The sequence below is a fragment of the Pelophylax lessonae genome (assembly GCF_965119305.1).
Source record: "Pelophylax lessonae genome assembly, chromosome: 5".
Lineage (NCBI taxonomy): Eukaryota > Metazoa > Chordata > Amphibia > Anura > Ranidae > Pelophylax > Pelophylax lessonae.
This window is the reverse complement of record NC_138772.1, coordinates 141,473,792-141,489,123: the sequence shown is the minus strand read 5'-3', so window position 1 is coordinate 141,489,123 and position 15,332 is coordinate 141,473,792. Positions and strand designations below refer to the sequence as shown.

The window sequence follows — 15,332 nt, the reverse complement described above, 5'->3', positions numbered from 1 at the left end:
CTTTAAGTTAAAATCTCACTCTACCAGAAGGGTAAGTGCTTCATGGGCAGTGTATCATCAGGTGTCTTATGGCTCAGATTTGCAAAGCTGCTACCTGGCCTACATTCACAAAGTTTAACCAAGTGGATGTAAGAGCCCGAGAAGGAGCTCAATTTGGAATTAGCGTACTTCAGGCAGCAGTCGTTCTTGCCCAGGGGCAATTTTGGGGTTACTGTGTCCCCTCCCCTCATGGGCATTACTTTAGGACATCCCAGATTGTCATTACCAGCTCTGTGTTCCATGATTTACGATAAAGAAAATAGGATTTTTCCTTCAACTTACCTGTAAAGTCCTTTTCTTGGAGTACATCACGGGACACAGAGGGTCCCGCACCTCTTTTCTGGGATCATTGCTTGCTTCAAAAACTGAAGTTCTCCCTGTATGGGAGGGGATACATGGGAGGAATTCCTGTTTTATTGGTTGCCAGTGTCCAATCATCTAAAGGTAGTGCATAACCCAGATATTCATTATTACCGGCTCAGTGTCCTGTGATTTGCTCCAAGAAAAGGATTTTACAGTTAAGTTGAAGGTAATATCGTCCTGCATAAATATTATGGTCTTTTTGAAAGATGCAGACTTTTTCCTGTATAACTGATTAAAGAAAATGTCTTCTAAAAACTGGCATTAGGTTTGGGAGTTGATTTTGGGTCAATCTTCAACCCGAAATCCAGCTAGCTCATCTTTAAAAATACCAGCCCATACCATTACCCCACCTCCACCATGCTGGCCTAGTGGAGCTCTTTGCCCAGTACTGATCCAGCCACAAGCCCATCCATCTACTCTGTCAAGAGTTTCTCTCCTCTCATCAGTCCATAAAACCTATCTGTCTTCAGATACACTATATTACCATAAGTATTGGGATGCCTGCCTTTACACGCACATGAACATTAATGGCACCCTAGTCTAAGTCTGTAGGGTTCAATTTTGAGTTGGCCCACCCTTTGCAGCTATAACAGCTTCAGCTCTTCTGGGAAGACTGTCCACAAGGTTTAGGAGTGTGTCAATGAGAGTGTTTGACCATTCTTCCAGAAGCACATTTGTGAGGTCAGGCACTGATGTTGGAGAGAAGGCCGGCTCGCAGTCTCCGCTTCTAATTTATCCCAAAGGTGTTCTATCGGGTTGCGGTCAGGATTCTGTGCAGGCCAGTCAATTTCCTCCACCTCAAACTCATTCATCCACGCTGTCATAGCTGAACAGGGCGGGTCAACTCAATATTGAACCCTACGGACGAAGACTGGGATGCCATTAAAGTTCATGTACGTGAAAAGGCAGGTGTCCCAATACTTTTGGTAATATAGTGTATTTCTTGGCCCAGTCTTGACGTTTCAACTTGTGCATCTTGTTCAATGGTGGTCAAGTTTCAGCCTTCCTTACCTTGGCTATGTCTCTGAGCACTGAACACCTTGTACTTCTGGGCCCTCCAGGTAGGTTGCAGTTCTGGAATATGACAGCACTGGAGGATAATGGGTTTCTGGTAGCTTAACATTTGATTTCTTCTCAAATCTTTGGCAGTTAATTTGCATTTTTTTTTTTTTCTCAACATGTTTCTTGCGATCCTGTTGAATATTTGCAACAAAACGTTTGATGGTTCTGTGATCACTCCCCAATATCTTAGCAATTTTAAAAGTGCTGCATCCCTCTTCCAAATTTTTTTTAACAATTTTTAACTTTTCAGAGTCTGTTAAATCTTTTTTGGTCCATTTTGCCTGAGGAAAATAAGCTGCCTAATAATTATGCACACCTTCATATAGGGTATTGATCTACTTAGGCCACACCCTCCCTTTTTACACAAATACACATCACCTAATATTCTGAAATCCAATAGGCATTTAAGTTTATACAGCTTGGAGCTGGACAATATGTTTAAAAATAATTTGGTCATACTCACTTGCCTAATTGTGCACACAGTGTAATTTTAGCTTTAATCAGGTGTGGCTCTGTTTGGCTTACTGAGGTTATGTAAAAAAAAAAAAAAAGGTGCATCTAGATTTGTGAGAGCTTGTGATTTTCTTTGCAAAAATGCTTTGTTGGGGGCCTGTGCAGCCAGCTGCTAAGTACCAGCGCTGTTGCATGTGGAGAGGATTATACACCCAATGTATGCTTCAACTAGAGCAATTTTAAGCTTTTTCTTGTGTTCCTGTAGGTGAACAGTGGGACAGAGGAGCAACAGTAATGAAATACAAGATTGTAAGCTCTAACGAGCAGGGCCCTCTAATTCCCCTTGTATTGTAACTGTATTGTCTTCCCTCATATTGTAAAGTGCTGCACAAACTGTTGGCGCTAAATGAATCCTGTATAAAGATATGTAGTGGTGCAGCCACATTTTGATTCATTCTAGACTTAATTATCACTAGCCTGAGGTATGACTTTCGACTTATGTTTTTTGCACACAGTTTTGCCTGAAGCAGTCTCTCCTTTGCTCTGTACTAACTCTCAACCAGAGTTGTTTTTTTTTTTTTAATACTTGATAGATTAAATTGCTAAAAAAAAAAAAAAATCAGTTCATAGAATTGCATGCATCTAATGTTTTTAATTTGTATGACCCAAGACTGATTTGTACTTCAGTGCTGAGTGCTTTTTTTCCCCCCCTTAGCAATCAATGGTCACTCCGAGTGCCTAAGACTCCTGATTGGAAATGCAGATATTCAGGCTGCAGTGGATATTCATGATGGAAATGGACAGTAAGTGTATGCTTTTTACTCCAGCAGTATAGGGTGTAACTATGAATTACTGTACAAAACTGTGAAAGGTTTAAGGGCATAGGGCATAACTTCTATTTTAACAAGTCTGTTAAAAAGAAGTCAAATATCTGCCTATTAATGGTAGTAAGAACAATGCACATATACAACGCTGATTCAAACACATAGATAGCCATATTAGCCTAATTGGAAGCACATACATGGAAGCGACATGCCAATTCCTTATTTAAAGGCTCATTTATAGTAGAGCATAGATATTGCTATCCACTCACAATGCACCGCTGCCCTATGCACACCACAACCCGTCCCATTTTTAAAAGACAGGCAATGGTATGTAGCAGGCAAAGCCCCACAGAGCTCTCTGGCTAGTGAAGCAAAGGAAACGGGAGGAGTGCTAGTCATGTGACCTTGACAGGTGACATGACCAAGCTGTACTTGGCTACGTGGCTTTTTATTATTTCGAAAACATCTATTGGTTTTTATTGTGCTTCATCTATTCACTGTCCTTAAACCAATGGGTTGTTGTGACATTTGTCAAGCATATAGATGTGCATTATAAATGTGCAGTGTTTGTAGCCATAGTCCTTAATTCCTGAAGGTGAATGACAAATGCTTTTGTACAATTCTCACAAAAACAGTTTCTAGAATGCATAAAGACTGGCACAGACAGATTTTGCAAAAATACAAAAAATTGTCACTGCCCCCACCTATAACTGGACTTTAAAGCAAGGAGCACTGGAAGGGCAAATAAAACCAAAGGATTTCCAAGCTCAACCTACCGAACAGCCTGTGACCAACCATATTGACCTGCCTAACAGTATGCATTAAAGACAGTGGTTTAGTTGTACACATTTGCAAATACTTGCATAAGCTGCAAGCCCCAGCAAGGCACCCATTTACCTGCCGTCCCTTCTTCTAACTTTTAAGAGTCTCCACAGTGGGAGCACATGCATTCTGATGGATAGATGGAGGGAGGTTTCGCAAAAGAGTGTTCTAAAAATGGTGCAGCATGGACTTAATTCATGTACCTGTCTAAAACTTGTACTTGAATTTGGCACATGCTGTGCAACTTTAAAAATGCATGAGAGACACTTTCGCAAAAATTATCCGCGCCAGTTTCTCTCTACGCTGAAAGAGTTGGCCTTAATTAGCTAAATTTTTGTAAAAAATGAACTATTTTATTTTACTTTGAATTTGGCGCATTACACCACAGTGTAAATATGGATCATTTTTAGATCTAACCAATCTTGTCGCACAAGTCGCTGTCATAGCCGAAGTTACAAAAGCTTCATGAATTTATTGAATTACATTAATGCCAGAACAGTGGCGCAGCAGCTTTATTGAATTCCTCCCAGTTTTTGAGTAGATTTAAGGTTTTAGAGCTTATTTTTTTTATTTTAAATGCTGCTTGTGTTCCTACAGAGGAGGTTTCTCTACTTTTCCTTTTGTCTGACACCCATGTTCAATGACCTGGAAGTCAGAAGAAATTTCCCAAATGGGTACACAACAATCAACATTGACATATGTCGAACTTGAGACAGAACTTCGTTACTTTTTTTTCTCTCCTGCAAGGTAAAGTTATAATGTGCTGGTATGCATCGCATATCTAGCACATTATGTGAAACTTACCTTAAAATGAAGCTATTCCAGCACCGCAATGTCATCGCTTCAGGGCTCCCATCTTCACCCGTCTTGATTCCGGGTTCGCGGCTCTGAGACTGGCTGGAGCCATGATGATGTCACTTCTGTGCATGCGAGCAAGAGCCACTGTTCACGGCACAGGGCTCTGAAGGAACAACACGGGTGGCTGTTCCTTCACAGCGCATGCACCAGTGATGTCACTGGCTGCATATAATGTAAATATCTTCTAAACAATGCACATTTAGGAGATATTTACACTACCTATAGGTAACCCTTATTATAGGCTTACCTATAGGTAAAAGGAAGTTCCTCATTAATAACTTACCCTGGTTTAAGGTTTTCATTTGAGGACCAAACATGATAGAAAGCATACCCAATTTGTAGCAAAACAAGTAAGAAATAAAACCCTGCTCTAGGCATATTTATCTTTTAACTTTATGAACCTGATGGCTATGATCACTTTTCTAATGTCTGCTGTAGAAAGACAATATACACAATAAAAAGTTAATGTGTCCTAAAAACTATGTATTGTACAACCTGGCTATTTTCTGATTATTGAATGTGAGATGGTCTGTCACATTACTTTCCATTTTTTCTTGTTCATAAAGCAGTATTAAACCCAAAATAAAACATTTTATTATATTGCAACTTACATTTCTTAGATGTGATTGCATTATTTTTCTTTATTAGGCTTGCTTGCTTCTATTTTCGTCTGGTGATCCAGCCAGGAAGTCTGTTGTTTCAAAAGAACAAACTCGTCAGCAGAATGTATCCGTTAGAGATAACTATATAACACTAGCATGGGTGCTTAAAGCGGAGTTCCACTCATTTTTGTGTTAAAGTCAGCAGCTACAAAAAGTGTATCTGCTCACTTTTAATAAACACACACTCACCTGTCCCATGATCCAGCGTCGCGGCCGCCTGAAGCCTTGCTCCTATACCTCTCCTCTCGGCGGCCCCGGCATGTCTAGTGTGGGCACCTGGCTGTGACAGCTTGCTGCTTCACAGCCAGGTGCGCACTACGCTTGCGTGAGCCGTGCTACATGTTGTGAATGGCCGGGCAATCTTCTGGGACCTGTGACGTGTCCCAGAAGATTGCAGGGAGGGGGAGAGGAGAACTTCCGCTCGAGCCGCCTAGGCGGCCCTAGCGGAAGTGGGAGCGGGTACCTGTCAAATCAAGATACCTGCTCCCTCCCCAAAAAAAATGACATGCCCAATGTGGAATGTCAGGGGGTCAGGAGTATTTAAAGCTGAAGTTCCACTTTTGGGAGGAACTCCGCTTTAAAATCAGATTTTAACTTTTATCCCTTTTATTTGGTGATCCAACCAGTAAGTGTTGTTTTTCAACAGAAAAGCTCCCTCTCAGTTATAGGGATTGGACAGACCACCACTTATCACTGGCAGGGGTGCTTAAAATGATCAGCTTTTAATTATGTAAAACCTATATCCCAAATGGGAAGCCCTGTTTGCTGTAACTAATTAGGAAGTATTAGCTGGAGTTCAGCTTTAATTTGTTGTATTTAAATTGAATACATCTAACACCCCCCTCCCCCAGACTGACAATGCTGCTGTCCAAATGTGCCCCCTCTGTGCTCATTCATCCAGCTTTGGGGTCACTGTAATGCAGGAGGTTTGTTACTGCCAGATCACCAGGTGAACACAGAGCCAAAGAAAAGAAAACTTATGCAGCCACCACATCTTATAGTTGGCAAGCTGAAATATATTACATTTTTGGGTTTAATACAGCTGTAATTTTTAATTTATCTATAATTTTAAAGTTAGGAGTACAGCGAGAAGATTTAGAACCTCTACCCTGCTTAGGGACATTTCCTCTCACTTCCTGGCACAGTGACCACACTAAAACTAAAAGGAATCTCTCAATCAGGACTCAGTGAAAACTGACAACGGTTCTCCCCCCTTCTTACCCTTACAAAAAACGAAATGCAAAGTGGTTTTCCTACTTGTACAGGACACAGGCTTTTTAATTATTAAAACTGGGTATCTATTGAGCTACCTTTTTGAGTGATTGGACACTGACCAAAAAAAAAAAAAAAAGGCTGCAGTGATATCTTCCTATATAACACTTTTTCCTAGCCTCATTTTTTGTTTGCTAGTGTTCTTAAGGGATGGACCTCTTCACCGAGAGGTGCTTACCTCCTCCTGTGGAGGTTTCCCCATACTCTACTATAAACCAATTTTTATTGGTTTTCCTACTTGTACAGGACACAGGCTTTTTAATTATTAAAACTGGGTATCTATTGAGCTACCTTTTTGAGTGATTGGACACTGACCAAAAAAAAAAAAAAAAGGCTGCAGTGATATCTTCCTATATAACACTTTTTCCTAGCCTCATTTTTTGTTTGCTAGTGTTCTTAAGGGATGGACCTCTTCACCGAGAGGTGCTTACCTCCTCCTGTGGAGGTTTCCCCATATCACTCTCATATTCCACCAAGATGATTCTTCTAACAAGATTCCTTCTGCACAGTCACTTTTACTCCTAATGCAGCTTTGGGATCCGTATACTCTTCGACAGAGCATTTGGTCCAGCCTGTAATGTTGCTTTTATATACTGGTTCCTGCTGGGGATGTTCACCAGTTTACCACAGGATGCTTTACAGCAGTGGTCCTCAACCCTGGTCCTCAAGGCCCACTAACAGGCCAGGTTTGCAAGATAACTAAATTACATCACAGGTGATCTAATTTGCTGCTCAGTGATTGCAGTGTTCTAGTCTGCATCTCCCCAAGGTAATACTTAAAACCTGGCCTGTTAGTGGGCCCCGAGGACCGGAGTTGAGGACCACTGCTTTACAGGACCAAGGCTGCTGCAGAGCCCTGTTCCTGAAGTATCCTGCAGAAATATTGGAAGAGAGGAGGGTGCAAGGACACTGTTTCGGGATCCCTTGCCCTTCAAGGCACCGGGCCCACCCGAGCGGAGTTTCCCCGGTACGGTAGACGGAACCCCATCCCCCAGGATCCCCAAACTGCCACAAGCCCTAGTCCCATGACTCAGCTCTGCCAGACACTGCATCGGCCAGACAACAGGGACGTGTGCTGCAAGGTGACTGTACCAACCTACCCATTGTGTTGTCTGGACCCAGGCACCCTACTGTGTTGAGGACTTCCACCAGAGGCCCCTGATTTTTAGAGCCTTGTTGCTTATGTAAGTTGCCATTTGTCTCTTCACCACGATGAACGTGTTTATACTACACTTATATTGCACCTTCCTCTCTTCCAATTTGTTATCCAGAGCTACTTAAGTCTTTCCAGAGGTACTGCACTTAGTGTCTGAGGCTAGCAAGACAAATCTGTGTACATAAGTCACTCATTGTGCCATATTTTCCTCATCTATCCTGTGGAAATATGCCCATCCTGGGTGAACATCCCCTGTTACTCTTCCAAACTGGATCTCTAGTTGTGAGTACAAGTGTAAGCACTTTAAACATGCACCCTGGGGTTCCCCTCATTCTCTAGAGCTTCTTCAGGTTGTGTGGGAACTGCAAATGACCCTTCTGGTGGTGACAGCAAGAAACTTGAGTGCCAGGATGAATTTAATTTGGTGCCAGTTTTGTTAGCTTCTCTGTAGTGACACTATTGTGTCTGAGAGCACCCACCTATCCCTCAATGTTGTCAGCTACAGTAACCTCAAACAAGGTGGTGCAGGCATTAGAGAAGCCTGAGTCACCTCATAGGTATTGCAGTATGGGGTCGCCTAAATTGTCTAAACCAGCCAAGACTTTCCCAGTTCAGGCATTTGTCTCAGATTTATCCTTCCACATATTTAAGTTTTACCAGTTCAGATTTCCTCAAATGCCTGTTTCAAGTGTAAGGTGCTCCATGCTGCTCTGAGTCTCTCTAGCCTTCTTGACTCATTTGTTTTTGCGAGCCTATTCGGGTTGTTTACCTTGTTGCCCTGCCCTCAGTTTCTTTCAGACACCTTAGGCTACATGTACACGGGACGTTTTAAAAAGTCCTTTGAACGCTGGAATTTTACATTTAAGTAAAGGACGTTTAAACCGTCCGTTGTGTTGCGTTTGCAGTCGCGTTAAGCGGCATTTAGCGGGTGTTTGCGCTCAGATAAGTTTTTAGAGGTCAAAAAAATCATTCCCCTTTAAAATGGAAAAACACAAGCGCTAAAAGCGGATGATCGTTTTCGGTCACGTTTTGCGTTTGAAACGCCGGTAAACACGCGTTCTGAACATCGTGAACGCAAATACGGTAATTGTTTTCCAAAAAACGACACTGAACTCAACTGCCTCTAAATGACTGTAAATGACCCAGTGTACATAGACAGATAAGATAACAGAGGAGGGTTCAGGGGCTTCTGAAAAAAATGCCCAACTGCTCCTAAACGTCCGTTTACAAGTAGCAGTGTACATGAGGCCTAAGTCGTATTGATTAAAGTGTTTGTGTCCTGTACTGTACAAATACAAAATAGGATTTTTGTTTTACCTGTAAAATCAGTTTACTAGAGTACAGTACAGGCACAGGTCCCCTCCTATCAGTTTTTTATGATCTCCTGATTGCTTGCCTCAAAACGGAGTCTGTCTGGGTGTGGGAAGGGTCATATAGAGGGATGTCCCTGCAGCCTTTTTTAGCGAGTGTTTAGTCACCTAAAGGTAGCAGCATATAACCCAGTTATCGGTGTCAAAAATCCTTTTTTGCCAAAGGAACACTATAAAATAATACCGCTATTCTTCTTTCTAAATTGGTCATATTTCACTTGAACATTGTTTTTATTCTGGTATATTGGTGTCGTATGCGTTCATTTTCATCCTGCATAAAATTTCAAGTTCATATCAATTTGAACTCTTTCCAGCTAATTTCAAAATGTGCCCTTATTTTATAGTCCACTTTATTGTTTCGGTGACCTGTCTGGCTGAACATTTTGTGTTGTAAATCTGCATTGCACTTCTGTTTGCTGCCTAAGTGCATAGCTGGATACCAGCCATAAAGGAATATTGCTCCACTGACTGCTTCACTTTCCAGTAAAACCTGTGTGTCTCTGCTTTCTGCCTTGTATTGCTCAGGACTCCATTGATGCTCTCAGTCTTGAATGGGCATACAGAGTGCGTTTATTCATTGCTGAACAAAGGAGCTAATGTGGATGCCAAAGACAAATGGGGAAGGACAGCACTGCACCGAGGGGTAAGGCATTCCTCTTCTTTTTATCTTTCAGTGTGGTGTTTTTCTGCATTTGAACAGAACATCAATGCACACCCTGCACTTAGATCTATGTGCTGAAATTTATTGCTTGTAAGTATGCACTGCATAATGACCAAAAAACATTGATCTTTAAAAATGTTCAATATAGGCCATACATGTTTTCTATATGGCAGAGATATAGATATGCGATTTTAACTAAAGATGTTTTTACTATGAAGACTAGTAGTACGTTATGTACTGAATGTAAGTAAAATGTTTGCTTTGACAAGTTTATGAGAAGGCTTAGTGCAGTTAATTTCCACCCTTATTTTGGAGGCTAAAAAGGAAAAAAAAAAACGGTTTCGGAGCATGCGTGAACCACTCCTTCAAGTCATAGAATTTTATTGGTAAAAAATGTGTACGAACCCTGTGTATGTATGTACGTATATGGGTGGGTGTGTGTATATATATATATATATATATATTTGTATGTATGTATGTATGTGTGTGTGTGTGTGTGTGTGTGTGTGTGTGTGTGTATATGTATATGTATGTGTATATATATATATATATATATATATATATATATATATATATATATATATATATATATATATATATATATAATTTTTTTTTTTTCTTTTGCATAGATATATACACAGTATTTCACAAAAGTGTGTACACCCCTCACATTTTTGTAAATATTTTATTATATCTTTTCATGTGACAACACTGAAGAAATTATACACTTTGCTACAATGTAAATTAGTGAGTGTATAGCTTGTATAACAGTGTAAATTTGCTGTCCCCTCAAAATAACTCAATACACAGCAATTAATGTCTAAACTGCTGGCAACAAAAGTGAGTACACCCCTAAGTGAAAATGTCCAAATTGGGCCTAAAGTGTCAATATTTTGTGTGGCCACTATTATTTTCCAGAGTGAGTTCACCAGAGCTTCACAGGTTACCACTGGAGTCCTCTTCCACTCCTCTATAAAGACATCACAGAGCCGGTGGTTGTTGGAGAACTTGCGCTCCTCCACCTTCAGTTTGAGAATGTCCCACAAATGCTCAATAGGGTTTAGGTCTGGAGACATGCTTGGCGAGTCCATCACCTTTACACTCAGCTTCTTTAGCAAGGCAGTGGTCGTCTTTGAGATGTGTTTGGGGTCGTTATGTTGGAATACTGCCCTGCAGCGCAGTTTCCGAAGGGAAGGGGGATCATGCTCTGCTTCAGTACGTCACAGTACATGTTGGCATTCATGGTTCCCTCAATGAACTGTAGCTCCCCAGTGCCAGCTCACCCATGTTTGCAGGCTTTCTTGTGCATTATGTTTAGAAGAGGCTTCCTTCTGGGACGACAGCCTTGCAGACCAATTTGATGCAGTGTGCAGCATATGGTCTGAGCATTGAAAGGCTTACCCCCCCACCCCCCCTTCAACCTCTGCAGCAATGCTGGCAGCACTCATACGTCTAATTCCCAAAGACAAGTTCTGGATATGACGCTGACCACATGCACTCAACTCCTTTTGTCGACCATGGCAAGGCCTGTTCTGAGTGGAACCTATCCTGTTAAATCGCTGTATGGTCTTGGCCACCGTGCTGCTGCTCAATTTCAAGGTCTTGGCGATCTTATAGCCTAGGCCATCTTTATGTAGAGCAACAATTCTTTTTCAGATCCTCAGAGTTCTTTGCAATGAGGTGCCATGTTGAACGTCCAGTGACCAGTATAAGAGAGTGAGAGCGATAACACCAAATTTAACATACCTGCTCCTAATTTACACCTGAGACCTTGTAACACTGAGTCTCATGACACTGGGGTGGGAAAATTGCTTATTGGGCCCAATTTGGACATTTTCACCTAGGGGTTTACTCATTTTTGTTGCCAGCGGTTTAGACATAAATGGTGTGTTGAGCTATTTTGAGGGGACAGCAAATTTACACTGTTATACAAGCTGTACACTCTCTACTTTACATTGTAGCAAAGTGTAATTTCTTCAGTGTTGTCACATGAAAAAATATAATAGAATATTTACAAAACTGTGAGGGGTGTTCTCACTTTTTTGAGATATATATATGTATATATATATATATGTGTGTGTGTGTATATATGTGTATATGTGTGTGTGTGTGTATATGTATATGTATATGTATATGTATATATGTATATATATATATATATATATATATATATATATATATATATATAGAGAGAGAGAGATTTATTTGTCTCTACATCTAATAGACCGTTTATCACTTGAGACTATTTTGTGAGTGCTGAGAATGTGATGAAGATAATTTGAGAATTTTTTGTTACATTTTTACACAAACTTTCCTCTGGAAGTGCTGTTAGAGGTGACATTTACAAGATTGCATTAAATCATTACCACAGCACCCAGTTATGTAAAAAGCGCAGTGCCTTTCATATAGCTCAATGAATATATATGAAAATAAGAGAAAAGATAGTTCAGCGCTGCTACTATTATTCTTTGATCAAAATAGAAATGTGCAAATAAGCATGTGTGCAAACAAACCAATAAATTATATTAATAGTAATTGTGCAATCAATCAAAAATTCATTGAGTCCATATCCGTATGAAAAATGTCCATACAGTGCAAATTTAAAAAAATGAATAAGGTGTCCATTCAGTGCAAAAATAATAAATAATAAAGGTGCTTCTGTGCTCCACTTGATATAAAGTGCCAGGTGCTCCCCCTGTGGTTCCCTACTTACCACAAGACGTTATGAGACTGACAATGTGCATATATCCTTGTATGTGATCACCGCTCCTTAGGAAACACAGCCTCGGATGTTCACTCAGTGGGAGAGATCCTTGGAGATAGCCATTCTTATATCCAGAGTGCCCTCATGAAAAATAAGATGCCATCCATAGTGAAGTATGTTCAAATTAACAATTTATTTAGTGAAGAAATCTACTTACAAAACATATCAGATAAGCAGACAGAGCTCGGCACGGTGGTTCGCTGTTCCCGCAGCGTGCGTTCCACCGGCCGAAAGTGACGTCAAGGTACGCTCAGCCAATCGCTATATATGAAAATACACTGCGCAAAAAAAATTAAAAGGAACACTTTGAAAACACATCAGATCTCAACGGGGAAAAATATCATGCTGGATATCTATATTGATATGGACTGGGTAATGTGTTAGGAACAAAAGGATGCCACATCATTTAATGGAAATGAAAATTATAAACCTACAGAGGGCTGAATTCAAAGACAGACACCCCAAAAATCAAAGAGAAAAAATGATGAAGCAAGCTAGTCCATTTTGCTGAAATTTTATTGCAGCAACTCAAAATGGTACTCGGTAAATTTGTATGGCCCCCACGTGCTTGTATGCATACGTGACAACATCGGGGCATGCTCCTTTTGAGAGGACGGATGGTGTCCTGGGGTATTTCCTCACAGATCTGGACCAGGGCATCATTGATCTCCTTTTTTATTTTGTTTCTTTTGTGTTTCCCTCTTTGTTTTCCTTCCCTCTAGGTGATTCTAGACAGGATAGTTCTTTTCCCAGAATATGCACCATCAGAATACTTTTCCGTTTCTTCCTTTAATGTTCCTTCAACCCTTTATTCACACACCCATCTGAAGCATATCCAGTTCTCTGTCGGAGAGCCCTCTTCAGTTATTAGTCTCTTACCCCTTTATATGTGACATGTAATGATCATTCACAGTCATGAGGGGGCATCAAATCATCAAACGGGATTACTCACCACTCCGTTGAAAAACATTTTCTTGTCCGGGGGGTCATCCCTCACTATCTAGATACTGGTTACTGTGGTTGTCTTGGGTGTGAAGGGTTAACTCCAGGGGGTTTACAATTTTCGATATGTGGCAGTTACATATGCCCTTGTTTGGCTCTCTCTGGCCTCCGGTCCTCTCTGCTCCAGTCCTTTTTGCGCTGATCCTGCCAGCCTGTCTAGAGAAGTTGCCAGGTCCCTCTGTTCAACTGCGGTTCTGACTCCTTTCCTGTTATCATGCAACCTGCACATCCCAGGTGATAATGCTGAGGGGGGAGCCCCCAGCTGTCCAGGTCCTCTCGAGGCGATATCAAGGAAGCCGAGCACTTGAGCAGCCACACACACAGGTCTCCCAGCTGCTTTGCGCCATGTGCTGGGCACAAGTGTCCTCCCAGTGTCTCCTTCCTCTTTACGTCTCGTCCGTCCAGTCCAATCCCTCCAGGGGGATCCTAGCCCAACTCAACCGGTAGGGTAGGGGGTGATGATTAATAGGCGAGGGTGGACGGCAGCCTCTTCTTTTTTCATCTTTAATATCCCGGATAGGATCTCCTGGAGCTCTCAGCAGCTCCTTGCCGGGGCCATACTCAGGCCCCTCCCTCATCATTGAGCTCCTGAACAGACTGAGGTGCAACCTGGCAGTGTCAGATGGACCAAAACCTAATGTCCCAGAGGTGTTCTATTGGATTTAGGTCAGGCAAGTGTGGGGGCCAGTCAATGGTATCATTTCCTTTATCCTCCAAGAACTAGCTGCATACTCTCGCCACAGAAGACCGGGCATTGTCATGCACCAGGAGGAACCCAGGACCTACTGCCCCAGTGTAAGCTCTGACAATGGGTCCTGGGGTTTCATCCCAAGACCTAATGGCAGTCAGGGTACCATTGCCTAGCCCACTGTTTCTCAACTCCGGTCCTCAGGGCACACTAACAGGCCAGGTTTGCAAGAAAACTGAAATACATCACAGGTGATATCATTTGCTGCTCAGTGATTGCAGTATTCTAGTCTGCATCTCCCCAAGGTAATATTTAAAATCTGGCCTGTTAGTGTGCCCTGAGGACCGGAGTTGAAAAACACTGGCCTAGCCTGTAGAGGTCTGTGTGTCCCTCAATAGATATGCCTCCCCAGACCATCACTGACTCACTACCAAACCGGTCATGCTGAACAATGTTACAGGCAGCATAACGTTCTCCATGACTTTTCCAGACCCTTTCACGCCTGTCATGCTCAGAGTGAACCTGCTCTCATCTGCACAGGTCACCAGTGGCACACCTGCCAATTCTGGTGTTCAATGGCAATCGAGCTCCATGGTGCTGGGCAGTGAGCACAAGGCCCAGTAGAAGACGTTGGGCCCTTAGGCCACCATCAAGAAGTCGGTTTCTGATTGTTTGGTCAGAGATTCACAGCAGTGGCCTGCTTGAGGTCAATTTGTACATCTCTGGCAGTGCTCATTCTGTTCCTCCTTGGACAAAGGAGCAGTCCTGCTGAAGGGTTAAGGGCCTTCTACGGCCCTGTCCAGCTCTTCTAGAGCAGTGGTTCTCAACTCCGGTCCTCGGGACCCACCAACAGGCCAGGTTTGCAAGATAACTAAATTACATCACAGGTGATCTCATTTGCTGCTCAGTGATTGTGGTATTCTAGTCTGCATCCCCCAAGGTAATACTTAAAATCTGGCCTGTTAGTGGGTCCCGAGGACCGGAATTGAGAACCACTGTTCTAGAGTAACTGCCTGTCTCCTGGAATCTTGAGACTGTGGTGAGAGATACAGCAAACCTTCTAGCAATGGCAGGTATGATGTGCCATCCTGGAGGACTTGGAATGCTTGTGCAACCTCTGTAAGGTCCAGGTATCACTTCATGCTACCAGTAGTGACACTGATCCTAGCCAAATGCAATACTAGTGAAAAAGTTACAAAAGATGAGTAGGGAAAAAGGATTCAGTGGCTTTCACCTGTAAAACCATTCTCTTTTGGAGGCTGTCTCGTTGCAAATCTAGTGTCCCTGTTAATTTAATGACACCAAAGCAGCTGAAACTGATTAATGCCCCCTCTGC

The 15,332-nt window shown here is 42.1% G+C and overlaps 1 protein-coding gene across 1 annotated transcript in view; it reads left to right on the top strand.

Annotated features, from left to right (window-relative positions):
* The window catches only part of ANKRD28 (ankyrin repeat domain 28), a 182,542-nt gene that overhangs the window by 130,473 nt on the left and 36,737 nt on the right, over positions 1-15,332 (top strand). The window contains exons 19-20 of the mRNA XM_082259485.1: positions 2,633-2,720; positions 9,407-9,524. Coding sequence (XP_082115611.1) covers positions 2,633-2,720; positions 9,407-9,524 — 206 coding nt within the window. The remainder of the gene's footprint in view (positions 1-2,632; positions 2,721-9,406; positions 9,525-15,332) is intronic.